The sequence below is a fragment of the Seriola lalandi genome, unplaced genomic scaffold (genome assembly GCF_002814215.2).
Source record: "Seriola lalandi dorsalis isolate HSWRI2012SDOR001 ecotype SW California unplaced genomic scaffold, Sedor1 jcf7180002054914, whole genome shotgun sequence".
In the NCBI taxonomy this organism is placed as follows: Eukaryota; Metazoa; Chordata; class Actinopteri; order Carangiformes; family Carangidae; genus Seriola; species Seriola lalandi.
In genome coordinates, this window is record NW_019525466.1 from 1,291,476 (window position 1) to 1,305,183 (window position 13,708).

Genomic DNA, 13,708 nt, shown 5'->3' on the forward strand with positions numbered 1-13,708 from the left:
ACCAACTGGTTTAAAATTTAATGAGACACTGACTAGATTAGCAGAGCATACATAAGAAGGATTTTGTGTGAAGCTGGAGAGGCCTATGTGGATTTCCACCAACTGCACTGACAAAAACGGCACAGAGAATGGATGCTCTGTGCAGAATGTAATGTTGAGCTGGTTCAAGTGGCTGCATGGTCGAATGCACTAAACACTGAATCTTGTTACCACCAAATTGCTTTGCACTGCTCTATTACAAGTTAAACTCCCTGTCAGTACACGTCTCCACCCGCTGCAGCAACTTACCGAAATACCAAACCTGCACAGGGGAGAAGCAGAAACTCAGCGAACCTATTCTGGTGCAAAGCTGCACTTTAAGTAATGCACCTGCGCATTGATTTTCCTACACACTCTGAAACAGGAAATCAACACCTTCAATACTTTCAAAATATTGTTAGATGACTTCTCCTTTCCACTGAGTCAGCACTTGCACTTGCACTAACGTAGGCAAACAGCCTTTAAAGGATAAAGCTGCAGACAGCGGCATAATGAACAATGACCAAGCTGGAACCAGGGTTCATGACACTAAAACTAAGTGTTAAACTAACTAGCTACATCTCAGGGACTAAACAGTACATCTATACATGATTATTTGTTAGGCATCAATATCTCTGATGCCAATACACACACCCAAAGATCTGCTTGGAAATCACAGAAAAAAGGCAGAACCTCCCTCAGAATCATCACGTTTTAAGTTTTATCCGCTATCAAAATAATCCGGTGACAGATGTCTGTAGATCCAATGGTGCATTAAAAATAGGAACAGCTAATGACACATTCAGCTTTTGATGGTGCCAGTTTGCCAAAATGCAAACGAATACAGGCTACAAACTAGAGGCCGACTAGAGAGACGGGCTCACACCCGCCTGTGAACATGTTGACGTTCCCACCCGTGAGTACTCAGTAGTTATTACTACATTATTACATGAGCACTCAGTTTTCATGGGTCAGACAACACCCATCTTCGAACTAGACAGAGAGACTGTGTGGTATATCCTGCTACAGTAGATGTCTGCAGGACTACATTTTGCCATTATCTCTCTCTCACACACACACACACACACACACACACACACACACACACACACACACACACACACACACACACACACAGAAAATGATACCAGCAATGACAATCGAGCTGTAACCCACACTGTAGCTCACTAATCCCATGACAATATTTGTACTTCCTGTGTACATCCCCCCCCAAAAGCATTGCAACCTAAGCAACAGCAGTTCCACCACTGCAGTCATCTCAATAATGTCAGAGCTGGAGCCCACAGTGTCAGATTTTGACATTGTCAAACATTGCGAGACACAGAATAAACACATTGTGTGGAAAGCAACAGAAAAAATAATAAACCTTTTCCTGTAATTGTTCTATACTATCAAATCTAAGTTGTCCACACAGCTGCACATCAAGCACTAAACCAGAGATGTGAATCAACATAAGAATTTCATTTTCATTCCTTTGGGGTTATTAATACATTCACTGTGTCCAGACCTTAGCAGCAGTTTCCTCGTTGCCTAATTTGACTGAATCTTCCAAATTCTGTTTCTCAGTCATCGTCCTCTCCAGCTGATCATTGGCCTGACGAAGCATCACCTGCAGTTTCTTCACCTGGAACAGAGTGAAAGGAGGAATCCCGCTAATTAACATTTTTGGTCAAACATCTGATCAGTTGAAATCATGTGAAGAAGTGAAAGCAAAGGCACAAACCTGATCTCGTGTCTCGGCCTCTTGTCCTTGGATGGCCTGCAGCTGCTTCTCGTAGTTGGAGCACATATCGCAACGTCGGCCGAGCTTCCTGCCAGCGTTTTTCACCTGGTGTCAGACGAAAAAGAAAACCACATTAACACTTAATGATAACTATTTGATAATGTAAGGTATTACACCTACAGTAATGAAAAGTTTTGGTTCAAGATTTTTCTCTCACACACAGAAAGACCTTTTGAAACAGCTAAATCGCATGTTCATTAACAGAAACTTCATACTTTTCTTAACTTTCCATTTTCTAATCTTTATGTGTAAAAGATCATCAATGAATGAAATGAAATACTTCTTCTTCCTCTAGTACTAGGACTGAATTCCAGGAATCCTGGTCTTGCTTCCAAGGAAAAAAGACGCCATTTCCAAACCTCATTAATAGTTCCACTGTCTCTGACAACATAGATACGGTCCAACCATGAACGGCTGAATCCACTTTTCTCTTGTACAAATTTCTTCAAATTAATTTTAGAGCTGGACTGGCAGTTTGTAATTCAGCTGGGTGGCAAAATATTTTTTAGATTACGTCAACACAGCAGAGAATAAAATCTGTAAATGCAAACTATGCAAAGTTTAACAGAGGCTTAATCTAACACACAGACCTCTACCCCCAAATCAGAGCGGTATATCTGATCTCATTCAATAGGGGAAGCATCTGCATCAGCATCTGTTTCTCAAACTACAAAATAATGTGCAAAAATAGCTGCATGTGATTTTCCTTCCCTGTTACTGCACACACTAATAAACTCAGACAGTCAGTAAAGACAGAGCAACAACGCTGCTCTGATATAACACTGTTAAGAGGAGACGCTGGAAAACAAGAGGATCTATATGATTCTATGAGGTTGGTGCCACCTCAAACATAAATGTACTTTCAAGAAAAAATGTTGCTCTATTAAAAAAATATTATTACAATCGAACAAATAAGAAAATTACTCCACAATAAATCTAATTTTATGATTAATCATGAGGTTCTGTTGTTAAAATCAAACTTGATTTACGGCGAGAAACCCAAAGAAAAACTTTTAACACCTATTTAGTGCTGTATAAATGTGATGTCCTCCCATAGCCACTAAATGCAGGGTGTTCGACCTATTAAATGTTTCTGAAAAAGCCTGGGGGATGCACCTCTTGCTGCAGCAGGTTCCACTCGCTGTCGCTGACCAGTCGGTAGCCAGCAGGCGGTAAGAAGGCGGTGTCAGGGGCGTGGGAGATGCTGGAGAGCAGCGACGCCGTCTCTTCCTGTTCAGGCGTCATGGCTTTGATGGCCTTCTCCTGGTCTTTAGTCAGCAGGAAGTGGCTCGCCGTCAGCTTGATCGAGCTGATGGACGAAGTTTCACCAAAACTACTGTCAGTCCCGCCGCAGTCGGCCCCCACCAAGGGCCCAAAGTCCGACTCGTCCAGGTGGCTGGCCGACTTGGCCTTGTGGTTTTGGCCGCCGAGGCCCTGCTGGACGGACAGCGAGGAGCCCAGGCTGTCTGTCGACTGAACTCTTCGCAGGTTGTCTTTGTAGGGGTCCATGGGGCCCCCGGCCCCCACGTCAGTGTCTAAGGAGTGCATTGAGCCATGGGCGCTGTGGTTGGCGTGTGGCTGAAAGAGAAAGAACAAATAAAGTCCTGAGAAGACAAGAAATTATTATCACCATTTCACATTTCATTCATGCTGAGAATGAGCAGAAGGGCTTCCTCTTTTAAAAGCTGAGCAGACACTGTGCTTCTGCATTCAGTAAACAGTACATGTTTTTAAAGGTAGCCTGTGGAGTTTTTAGCCTTTAGTAGCAGAATCGAGCAGTTGTTCGATGAGTGGATCCTCGCCTTATTTGTACTTGTTCACACAAGAACGAGGACACTCACCCACACACGGGTGACAATACACATTCCTGCCAGTGGTTTCACACACGAGCACATGATCTACAGGTGGTGGTAACGCACCAAGGAACACAACAATGTGGCAACAAAAGCAGAGAAGAGGAAAGCTATTCAACATGGATGGGGAAAAAAATGCAGACTGAAGATGTTTTGTGAGGAAGGAAATACACTGAATCGCGGTGGTGAATAACACTGAATGTAAATGTAACTTTTGCTTGTTCTTTCTGCACAGTCCAAACGTACAACCTCTGTGCTCACACTGTACAGATCCAGATCAATTAACCAATCACCACATGCTCAAACTGAACATATTTTGTCCAATGACCGTTCCCATAAATTTCCATTCAAATAGACATGTCCTCAACGATGCTGACAAAAAGAGAAAGTTCAGTGTTACTTTGTGTAACTCTCCTAAGAACGGAAATAGGAAAAGAAAAGCATGGAACCGCAGATGGCTGGAACATGTCGACTGCGGGTCCTGCGGCAAAGTTCAGGTTTATTTCTATGACAGCACAGTCGGAGTCAAGACTACAGGAGGACACAACGTGTAAAATATTACACTAATATTAAAACCAGCTCACTGCAGTTTATAGCAGCAGTTCTTTAGACAAAAGCCATGTGGGAAACTGGACCATGGATCTGCTCAAACTGAAGACAGCTGGTCTAAATCTCTGACATGCCAGAAACCCAACTGATCTCGATTGTCTAACAGCCAGACTGTCGATCATCCGGGAAATTCATCAGGCATCGTGACCCCCCTCAAACTGGGGCAAAGGGGACCATTGGGTTTAGTCTGTACAGTGTCTGCTCTGCTTAAAGCAACTATCAGTCATAAATTTATGACATCCTTTATACATAAGATTTAAGTCATAAGTCTTGCTAAACACATACTTTATAGGCAACAGGAAACCAGCAACATAATTTGGAATATTTAGTGAGAAGATCAATTAGTTGCCTCATTGTGTGCACGGTAAAATTTGACAAATTAAAGTGTAATTGAACATTTTCTTGTCTTAAGAATGCAGCTTAAATTGTATATTGTACTATTGTATATTTAATATTGAAAAACTCTCAAATTGCCTCTCCCATTCAGCTTTTCAATCAAAAGCATATTAGTATAAAACCCCAGCTACTTGGAGATAAAGACAAAATAGCATAAGATTTAAATATCTGAATTTTTAAGGTACAGTTCAAAGTAACACAATTATATATTATATATTTCAAAGCATCACTGCTGTTCGGTTTATGACTGTTAAAAACACGATACACAAGGACAAAAGTGAAGGTGCCATGTTTCCTGTTTGAAGATTGCTTTACTCAAAGGGAATATAATATGATGCAAGACAATAATAGCCTGCTCTGCTCTCTCTGAGGGACGTATTGAATTACATTATGCTCATACCTCCTCAACGCTCAGCCCGAGGAATAAATCCTCCAAAGGCTCGGTGTTGTCTCCCCCATCGTCCTCGTGCAGCTCTTTCACTTGGCTCAGCCTCTCTTTTTCATCCTCCTCCTTGGATAGAGAGAAAATATTTCATCAGCCACAAATTCTACTTTCACAAAGAGAATATTGTTCAGTTTTGATTGACACGCTCAGAGAGGTATTAATTTAACTATATTTTTATTATTGAGGATGTAGTTTGTGGTGGTGTTGAACTGGAATATATCATATTTTGGATTTTATAATGTTTTGGTTCTGAGCACCACACGTCATCCATTACAATCATGGAACAAACAGCAAAAACACACAAAAGATCAACGTGTTATGCTAAACACGTACTACAAGTTGTGTTTACTTTTATCAGCCACATGATAATAAAAAATAAAAAGTTATAAATGAGAAAAAAGCTCCTGGTTTGGTTCCTATCAAAGACTCGACTACTGCTGGGTTTTGTACCAACATCACCACATGATGCTTTAATTTTGGCTGCTAGTGCTGCAGTTTGGGACTGTGCCTGTCTGTGGACTCGTTCTGATGGAACCTTTCATACCTGCATGCAACATACATCACTCAGCTGTTAATGTTTATCCAGCTGTGGAAATCTGAACCATTTTCCAAATCAGTGAATTCCCTCATCCTGCGCAGACTTCTGAGTCTCCTCATGGTCGCTCACTCTTACGTTTCCAACACTGAGCATGTGTTTTCTTTCCCCTACACGTGTCCGCTATGTAACACTATTCCTGTAGAAGATACATTTATTGAAAATTACTTATTGGTTTATCCTCATTATTGTGGGAATTTCTTTCTTAATTGGAGATAGAAAATAAAAGATCATAACGCTAACAACATTTTATAGTTTCTCCAGAGCAGACACCTTCTCACTCCAAAACACAGTGAACTATAGTGGTGTTACATTGTTGTGTGTACCTGGTCTTTCTTCTTCATCTCCTCCACCTGGCGGAGCTGTTCAGATGACAGCACACTCTCTATCCTCTGCATGTCCCTCATGAGGAGACGCTGAGACTCCAGGAACTGGTCGTTGGCTCTCTGCCACGTGTGTTTCAGCTGATTGTGCTGCTGCCGCTCCAACTCGAGCTTGTGACAGACTGGGGCGAGAGAGAGAGAGAGCAAAGGTTGAGGCTGTGGTTTACCGTAGTGTAGTAAAGCTATGTGCCAGAAACAGTAACACATCACCGCATGTAAATATGTCTACAGTTGAAGTGGTCTACTTCAATAATGTAAATAACTCTGGGGAGCTGCTGTTAAAGTTCAAACGATTTATATTTATAGAAAAATTAATCAAAAAGGATATGTTTGGCAGATTATAAACATGTCAAATTTACAAGATGTCCCATACCATATCACATTAAGGCAGATAACACATCTCTACCTCCACCCAACCTGTCACTCTCATAAAAAAACATAAAGTACCATCATGGAGCTCTTTCCGTAGTTTTTCTGCATCTTCCTGCAGGACAGATTTCTGGGTGTTCAACACGGCCACATACATCTCCAGGTCTGTACGACACGACTTCTCCGCCTCAAGAACATGATTGAGCTCTTTGACCTGTAAAAGAAAGCCGGAGACACGCAACGCTGATGAGTTTTCTTTCAACTTATAACTCGGGGGCAGTAGAACAAGTTGTAATCACAACACTGGAAATTAACATTCATTCAGACTCGTGTTCAGTTGCCAGATTGAGGGATTTTCTGCCCAGTTACGCTATTTTTTATTTGACTGGGAGGGTTAATACTGTAAGAAAACCATAAAACTCTTACAAGTGATACAGAAATCTAATAATTGTTTTAACTTTTTACTGACAGTAAATATTTAATCACCCTGGCAATGTTCAAACACAATCCACTGTTGTACCAATCTTTAACACGTGTACGTCACAAGCTACAGAGAGCCTGAAACATTTCATAACCAACATTATGACCTTTAAAAGGCAAGAAAAACCTGTTCATGACCTTTGTAAATTAAAGTTAAGACTTCTTAATAACTTCTATTTCTTTTTTAAGGAAACAGAATAAAAAGCTAAGACCTGCTTTCAGAAAATGATGAAGCTGATTAAAAATGAAGCAGACAGAAATATTTTATACTAATGCCTCTTAGTTTTACATAAGATTGTTTTTCTTTTGTAGAAGGTACTTTCTGAATGTCTTTCCATAATCATGACGTAGCATAAAAAAACCTTTACTCCTGCAGTCTGTATGTGCAATGTAATAATGAAGAGGCATAGAAGATTTGAAGTGAAAGAAAGGCTCTCTAATATATTATAATAATATAATGAACCATTCAATTTACTTGAAAAGAGCAGCTGTCGTGCCTGGTCAATATTATAGCCAGTTAAACATCTTAAGCATTAAGTTTCCACACTGAATCATTGATCTAGTGCAGACTGACCTTAGACGCCTCCAGTTCCTTCACCCGGTCCTCAGCTGTAGTCAGTTTGGCTTTCAGGGCTGTGATCTCCTGCTCCATGGGCATCACCACTGAGCGCAGCTTCTCTGCATCCTCCTGGGCCTTTAAAGGGTTTTCACACACCCTCATTACACATGTACACATGTCTATAGATACACAGATTACTATTCTTTTATGTGCCTTTTTCTCCTTTTACAGCTTCAACAACATAATATAACATTCTTACAGGGACTGAGACTGAATTATAGTCAGATAACACTCAAATAAAGGGAGATTTGTGCTGGTATGATTCAGTCTTTACATGAAAATAATTCAGTTTGAAACAAGATAAAGTCATATCACAGTGTGCTGGGGTAAACCTGCACATCAATTCAGCAAGATGAGAAGGTAAAGATATAACTATGCACGATTTTCCTGAGAAACAATGTATAGTAGACAAGACTTTCAGGGGGTGTTAAGATTCTCTTTAAAGACAAAATCTTAAATCTAAATCCTTGTCAATATAATAATCATTTAGTTATCTCTTGGATTCTGTCAAAATCCTTTTGACATTTTGCATCTATACATCAAATTTTATCCTGTAAAACATAAAAATATCTTTGATGACTTATCTTGAACTGTACAATCATTTTAAGGCTTTAATTATTTTCTCAATTATTCCATTGATAATTTGGTCTATAAAATGTCAGAAAATAGTGATACGTGCTTGTTATAATTTCTGGCAGCTCAAGGTATTCATATAGTTTGTTTTTTTTTATTCAACAAATCAAACTCAAAGATGTTTAGTTTACTGTCATATATGACAAAAAAAACATCACATCCTCACATGTGAGAAGCTGAAACCAGGGAATTATGTAGCTGATTAATTTTCTGTTGAATGACTAATCAATTTAGTCAGTGCAGCTCCAATTTATCCTTTCGTCATATAAATCATCTGAGTCAGCAAAAGCTTTGTTTACATTTCCAAAGAGCATGATTTCAATCCGATTTATTAATTTCTCCATCGACCTCCACGTCCTGATCTAAGATCACAGGGGAGGGAGGTGCAGGAGGGGGGGCCAACAGTCCTTTACAGCTCCTTATCAATTTATATATTCGCTTCATATTCACTAAGCTATGCAAACTTTTGAACGAACCGATCAAATCTGAAATCTGAAATATGTCACGTTACAGACGATAAAGACACTCAACTGCTGTTTCCCTGGGACTACAAGAGTAAAAGAGTCTGGTGGCTCTTCACATCTCCAGCTCAGTTCGGCTGGAAAATGTTTATTGCTTTCAATTCTATGAGAAAACTAAATCCATTTTATACTTATTGTTGGCCATTAAAATTGTTATTTAAATTAGTATAATGTGAGTATCAGCCATCAGCAGCCAAAATCTTAAAAGCTACAGAATGAATTTTGGCATCAACCTGTAAAATTCAATATTGGTCAACACCTAGGAAGGGGTCCAGCTGGCTCAAGTATCATCTGGCAGATTGTGAGTTGTTCTCTGGCATTCATCTTGTTTTTTTTTTTTTTGCTGGGGGAAATTCGAGGGGAGACGCTAGACACTTGAGACTCCATATCAGCACAAAATATCAGCTTCACAACAAAAAGCTCCACCAAACTGTAGAAAATTAATTTGCCAAATTACAGTAGTGAAGAATACTGTTACAGCTTCATGTACAAAAAAACGCACACGGCAGACAAGATACAAGTATATTCCTGAAGTCAGACGTAAAATAAAAATAGGCCTACTTTTTTCATTTCGTCCTCCAGGTTTTCCTCCTCCTGGCCCTCAGTGAGGCGGCGTCTCAGGTCACCGACTTCCCTCTCCATTGCCTCGCGGTACTGGTTCCACTGGACTCGCTCCTGCTCCAGGCGCTGGCGAAACTGAGCCTCATACTCGCACACTGTTTCTGTGGTGATGACGGAGAGGAAGCATATGATAAAACAAAGAACATATTATATACATATAACAAATCGTTGAGGCTACGTTTCACTGCAGACGTAGTATATAAGCTTTCTGCAATGTATGGAGAATATGCCTGTTTATTCAGTCTATACCTGATTATTACTCACTTACAGTGCGTACAATTCAATATGCAAGATGAATAAATGTGTATAAGTTTAAACTAAACTATTATTAATCTGTCAAATACTTTGTTAATTATCAGAAAATGCTTAAAATCCCCAAGATGATTTCTTTAAAATGCTTGTTTTATGCAAAAAACTATTTGAAACATATTCATTTAATTTTCTTACTGATATACTATAAAAGAAGGAAATCTTTACATTTAAAAGCTGTATCCAGCATATTTTTGCCATTTATTCTATGAGGAATTACTTGATTAGTTGATTATCAAAGTTGCATCCGATTATATTTCATCAAGTTTCAAATGAACAAGATCCAAAAAAAAATGTTGCACTAATTTCAGACACAAGTATCATCTTGTTTTTAGATGAAGGCACATATAGACTGTGCTAATACAAGTTCACTGCATGTCACATTGTGCGAGATAGGTCTAATAATCTGGTCTAATCTAATCTAATAAATTAATCTTGGTCTGAATGTGCGTCAGATCACAGTATCTACTTTAATCCATGTCAGATGGTACGATGAACGCCTGGTGGATCGTAGCGCTATGGAGTAAATGGGAAAGACAGAAACAGATGCAAGCAGAGATGTCACTGTCTACACAGCGTGTGTTTGGTTGCAGACGCTCAAACTCAACCACCGTGGAATTCTAATAATCTACAACCAGTATTTCTGTCATTGTTCATTTTCATCGTGGACGGCCTATAATGCCAAAGTGGCGAGGAGACTTGGCAGGCAATGACACTGATCCTGACAGTGTTTGTTAAAAAGGCTTTTTAACAGAAGACATTTTGACACGTCACAGTAGGAGAAGCACAGCTGTAAGTGATAACGTGATGGCTGACATTCAAGTAGCCGCTTTGGTTTCAGGGATGTGGTACGGTGCATGCTGGTTCACTGTCACACTAGCCTAGCTTCTCTCTAAATTTAGCGCAAATTTGAACCAAATTTCCAGAGAATCTGTAAAAGAAAATACAAATTAAAGTACTAGGACTTTGGCATGTCAAGATAAACAGCAGTCCAGTCCAGTCAGTCCAGTTAAATATTTTCTTTTTATCAATTTTTTTCCAGTGAAATCTTTTTATTAATTTCAAAAATTTTTTTCCACTCAGGTTTTTAATGCACAGACACACAGTATAAACCTCCTCTGTGGTGGTTCCTGCTACAGTAAGTTTCTCCAGGACCACATTTTGCCACAATGACATACAAACACACATACACACACACACACACACACACACACACTGAAAACACACTGCATAAAAGCAGTCACATGGAAATGCACTTAGTGTCATGTCTTGCTGGCCTGAATCGAACGCAGCCATTGTTGTTGTTGTTGTTGTTGTTGTTGTTGTTAACTATAGCAAGTAAATATGTCTTCAGTTACGCATGTCTGTGTCTCACTCTCCATTACTTCCTACACTCAGCCACTTCTCTGCTCTCTTCATGTCACATCAAATAAAACGAACTAGAGTGATCATAATACTCTGCCCTTCTCTCTGCTTCCTTCACTCACCCAAATACAGACCAGCTCTTCTTGTCCATGTGAATCAAGCAACGTTACATTACGTTACGTTACAGTATGTTATTATGTTATGTTGTTATATTTTGTTACATTACAGAATGTTATGTTATGTTCAGTATGTTATGTTGTTATGTTATGTCATGTTGTTACGCTGTGTTACGCTACGCTACGCTATGCTACGTTGCGCTACATTACGTTACGAGCAAACAGCATTTGCCAGGAATGGATGGAAACAGTCAGTTCACTGCTGCAAAATTAGCCTCATCTGGCTCTAGACAACTTCATTAACAATGCAATCAGAGCATTCATATGTGTATAGTAAATTGTTGTTATTTTGTATAACTTAATAATGGTCTTTGTTATATGATACTGTAAAATTAGGAACAGACGTTTTCACTGAACAGCACATTTAAGAGCCGCTGGTTTTACCTTTCATGATGGCCTGCAGCGAGGCCACCTCCTCCTGCCACTGGCTGCGGACCTGGTCGATGGCTTCCTGCTTGGTGTTTTCCGACACGGTGGCCACCGCTTTGATTGTCTCTATCTCGGACCGGGCCTGAGCCAGCTCAGTCTGGACAGAGCTCAGCTCAGACTGGGCGCCCTCCAGAGCCATGGTCTGCCTCTTCAACTCCTCTGGAGAGGGACAAGACGGATCAGAGATGAAATGAATGATGGAGGGGAAGCAAATATGCAAGAAGAGAAAGAAAAGGAAGCAAGCGAAAGAGCATACATACAGAAGCTCAGCATTGGGAGGGACAGATCAAGAAAAAGCCACACAATGCTGTTTAAGTTTAGACGTACATTATGATCATTTCAGATAGAGACTTCCATCTTTACCAAGCCCATATTGCCTATTTGAGCGCTGCAGTTAATGATTCAAAGAGCGAAGGAATCTACAGTATGCAAAATTACAGCTTGTATGATTATGGGACACGTACCTTCCCTCGTCAGGTAGAGCTCTTTGAACTTGGCTCGTTTCTGGTTGAACTCGGCCTCCAGCTGCTGCTTGAGTTTAATGAACTCTGCCCTCTCCTGCTCCAGAGCTGCCACTCGCTGCTGGAGCACCTCTGGATGATCAAGAAAAAAAACAACTCAATAACACAGCACAGAAATTAACTAATTGTATGTTGAAAATAACAATAAACAATCAGTAAATTTCAGTAGCAAGAAACAAAATAATCAGAAAATAACTGAAAATTATTTTAATAAACAATGAATTTTAGCTAATTTTCAAGTCGAACTATTAAAAAAGCTTTTGGACAAAACAAGACAATCGAGAAAATCTACTGTTTTGTTTTGCAATGGACATAGTTACACATTTAAAAAAAACACAAGTGTAAAGTTGGTGTCAGGAAAACTTGTTGCCCAGTAAAGAAAAATATGATACAATGAGGGAAAATAAATGACAGATATAAATAAATAAATATACAATGGGGTAAAAAAAAAAAAAGTATTTATCATTGTTTCATTCCATGCATCACTTTTTCTCAATGTAAAAGCTGACAGAAGAGCTAGTCATATGATATAATTTGTAATAACAATGCATACCAGAGGACTTGTCAGTCTTTCCTAAGAAATACTAAAGATTTGGGTGGAAAATCTAAATTCACCAGGCATAAAGAAGAATATCTATTTATTTTTATTTATTTTTCCTATTTTCCTATCATTCCTGAGCTTAAACTGATGCACTCAAGTCTTCCAAACTGGCTTCAAGTCACAGGTTTTTCCTAAATCTAAGCAAAGACATCCAAAAACATGCCTGGAAACATTTACAAGCACGAGCAGCAGGCCGGTTCAGCACAACACTACCATGATCATGTGACAGCTCAACAGACTCTAAAGCACAAATTCCACCATCACATAAGCTCAACACATATTCAAATGTTTTCCAGATGAATTTTAGCATCCAGTATGTTAAGCTCTTCTGCACTTCCACAACTTTATGGTATTCTAATAGTTTTAAAATAATAGCAAACAAGATAATTTGTCGTGATGTCTGTTTTGGCCTAAGAAATAATCAGTTTTTCAGTTTAGTAATGCACAAACATCACATGAATCACTATGTAAACAAAGCCGGCAATTAATCAATAAAGTGTCAACACTAGTTCACCTAAGATGCAAAAATGGATGAAGCACAATCTCAATCCTCTTTCAAATGTGGCAACATTTTGGGTCAATATGCTGAAACTTATTGACGATGGACAAACCAAATAAGAGCAGCCTAGATAAGATACAGATCAACACATATCATCAGCGTCAGTGCAGAAACTTCCACTTTCTTTTGCTGATTGACAGTGTATCAAGATTTGACTTTACTTCTAAACATTAGTTTTATGTGCAATACAACCGCAAACTATGCTGATACTTTCTGCAGTATCACCTGGAAAGAGTGCAGCATCATTTCAAAACTCTTAAACCTTTATAGATCATTTAGCGCCGGGAACTAACACCGTTCTATTAATTAATCTGCAGAATTTTTTATTTGTTGGGTCTACAAAATATTATGCATAAAAAGCATTTTATTTGTTTAGTTAAATATTAGAAAGTGGGTTGCCTC

At 39.2% G+C, this 13,708-nt stretch overlaps 1 protein-coding gene across 1 annotated transcript in view; it reads right to left on the reverse strand.

The window, feature by feature from the left end:
* rabep1 (rabaptin, RAB GTPase binding effector protein 1) overlaps positions 1 to 13,708 on the reverse strand; it is a 31,550-nt gene that overhangs the window by 15,860 nt on the left and 1,982 nt on the right. The window contains exons 2-11 of the mRNA XM_023430900.2: positions 12,090 to 12,218; positions 11,581 to 11,784; positions 9,287 to 9,447; positions 7,527 to 7,646; positions 6,551 to 6,686; positions 6,047 to 6,225; positions 5,081 to 5,191; positions 2,939 to 3,400; positions 1,763 to 1,867; positions 1,547 to 1,663 (exon numbers count right to left, since the gene is read on the reverse strand). Of these exons, the coding sequence (XP_023286668.1) occupies positions 1,547 to 1,663; positions 1,763 to 1,867; positions 2,939 to 3,400; positions 5,081 to 5,191; positions 6,047 to 6,225; positions 6,551 to 6,686; positions 7,527 to 7,646; positions 9,287 to 9,447; positions 11,581 to 11,784; positions 12,090 to 12,218 (1,724 nt within the window). The remainder of the gene's footprint in view (positions 1 to 1,546; positions 1,664 to 1,762; positions 1,868 to 2,938; positions 3,401 to 5,080; positions 5,192 to 6,046; positions 6,226 to 6,550; positions 6,687 to 7,526; positions 7,647 to 9,286; positions 9,448 to 11,580; positions 11,785 to 12,089; positions 12,219 to 13,708) is intronic.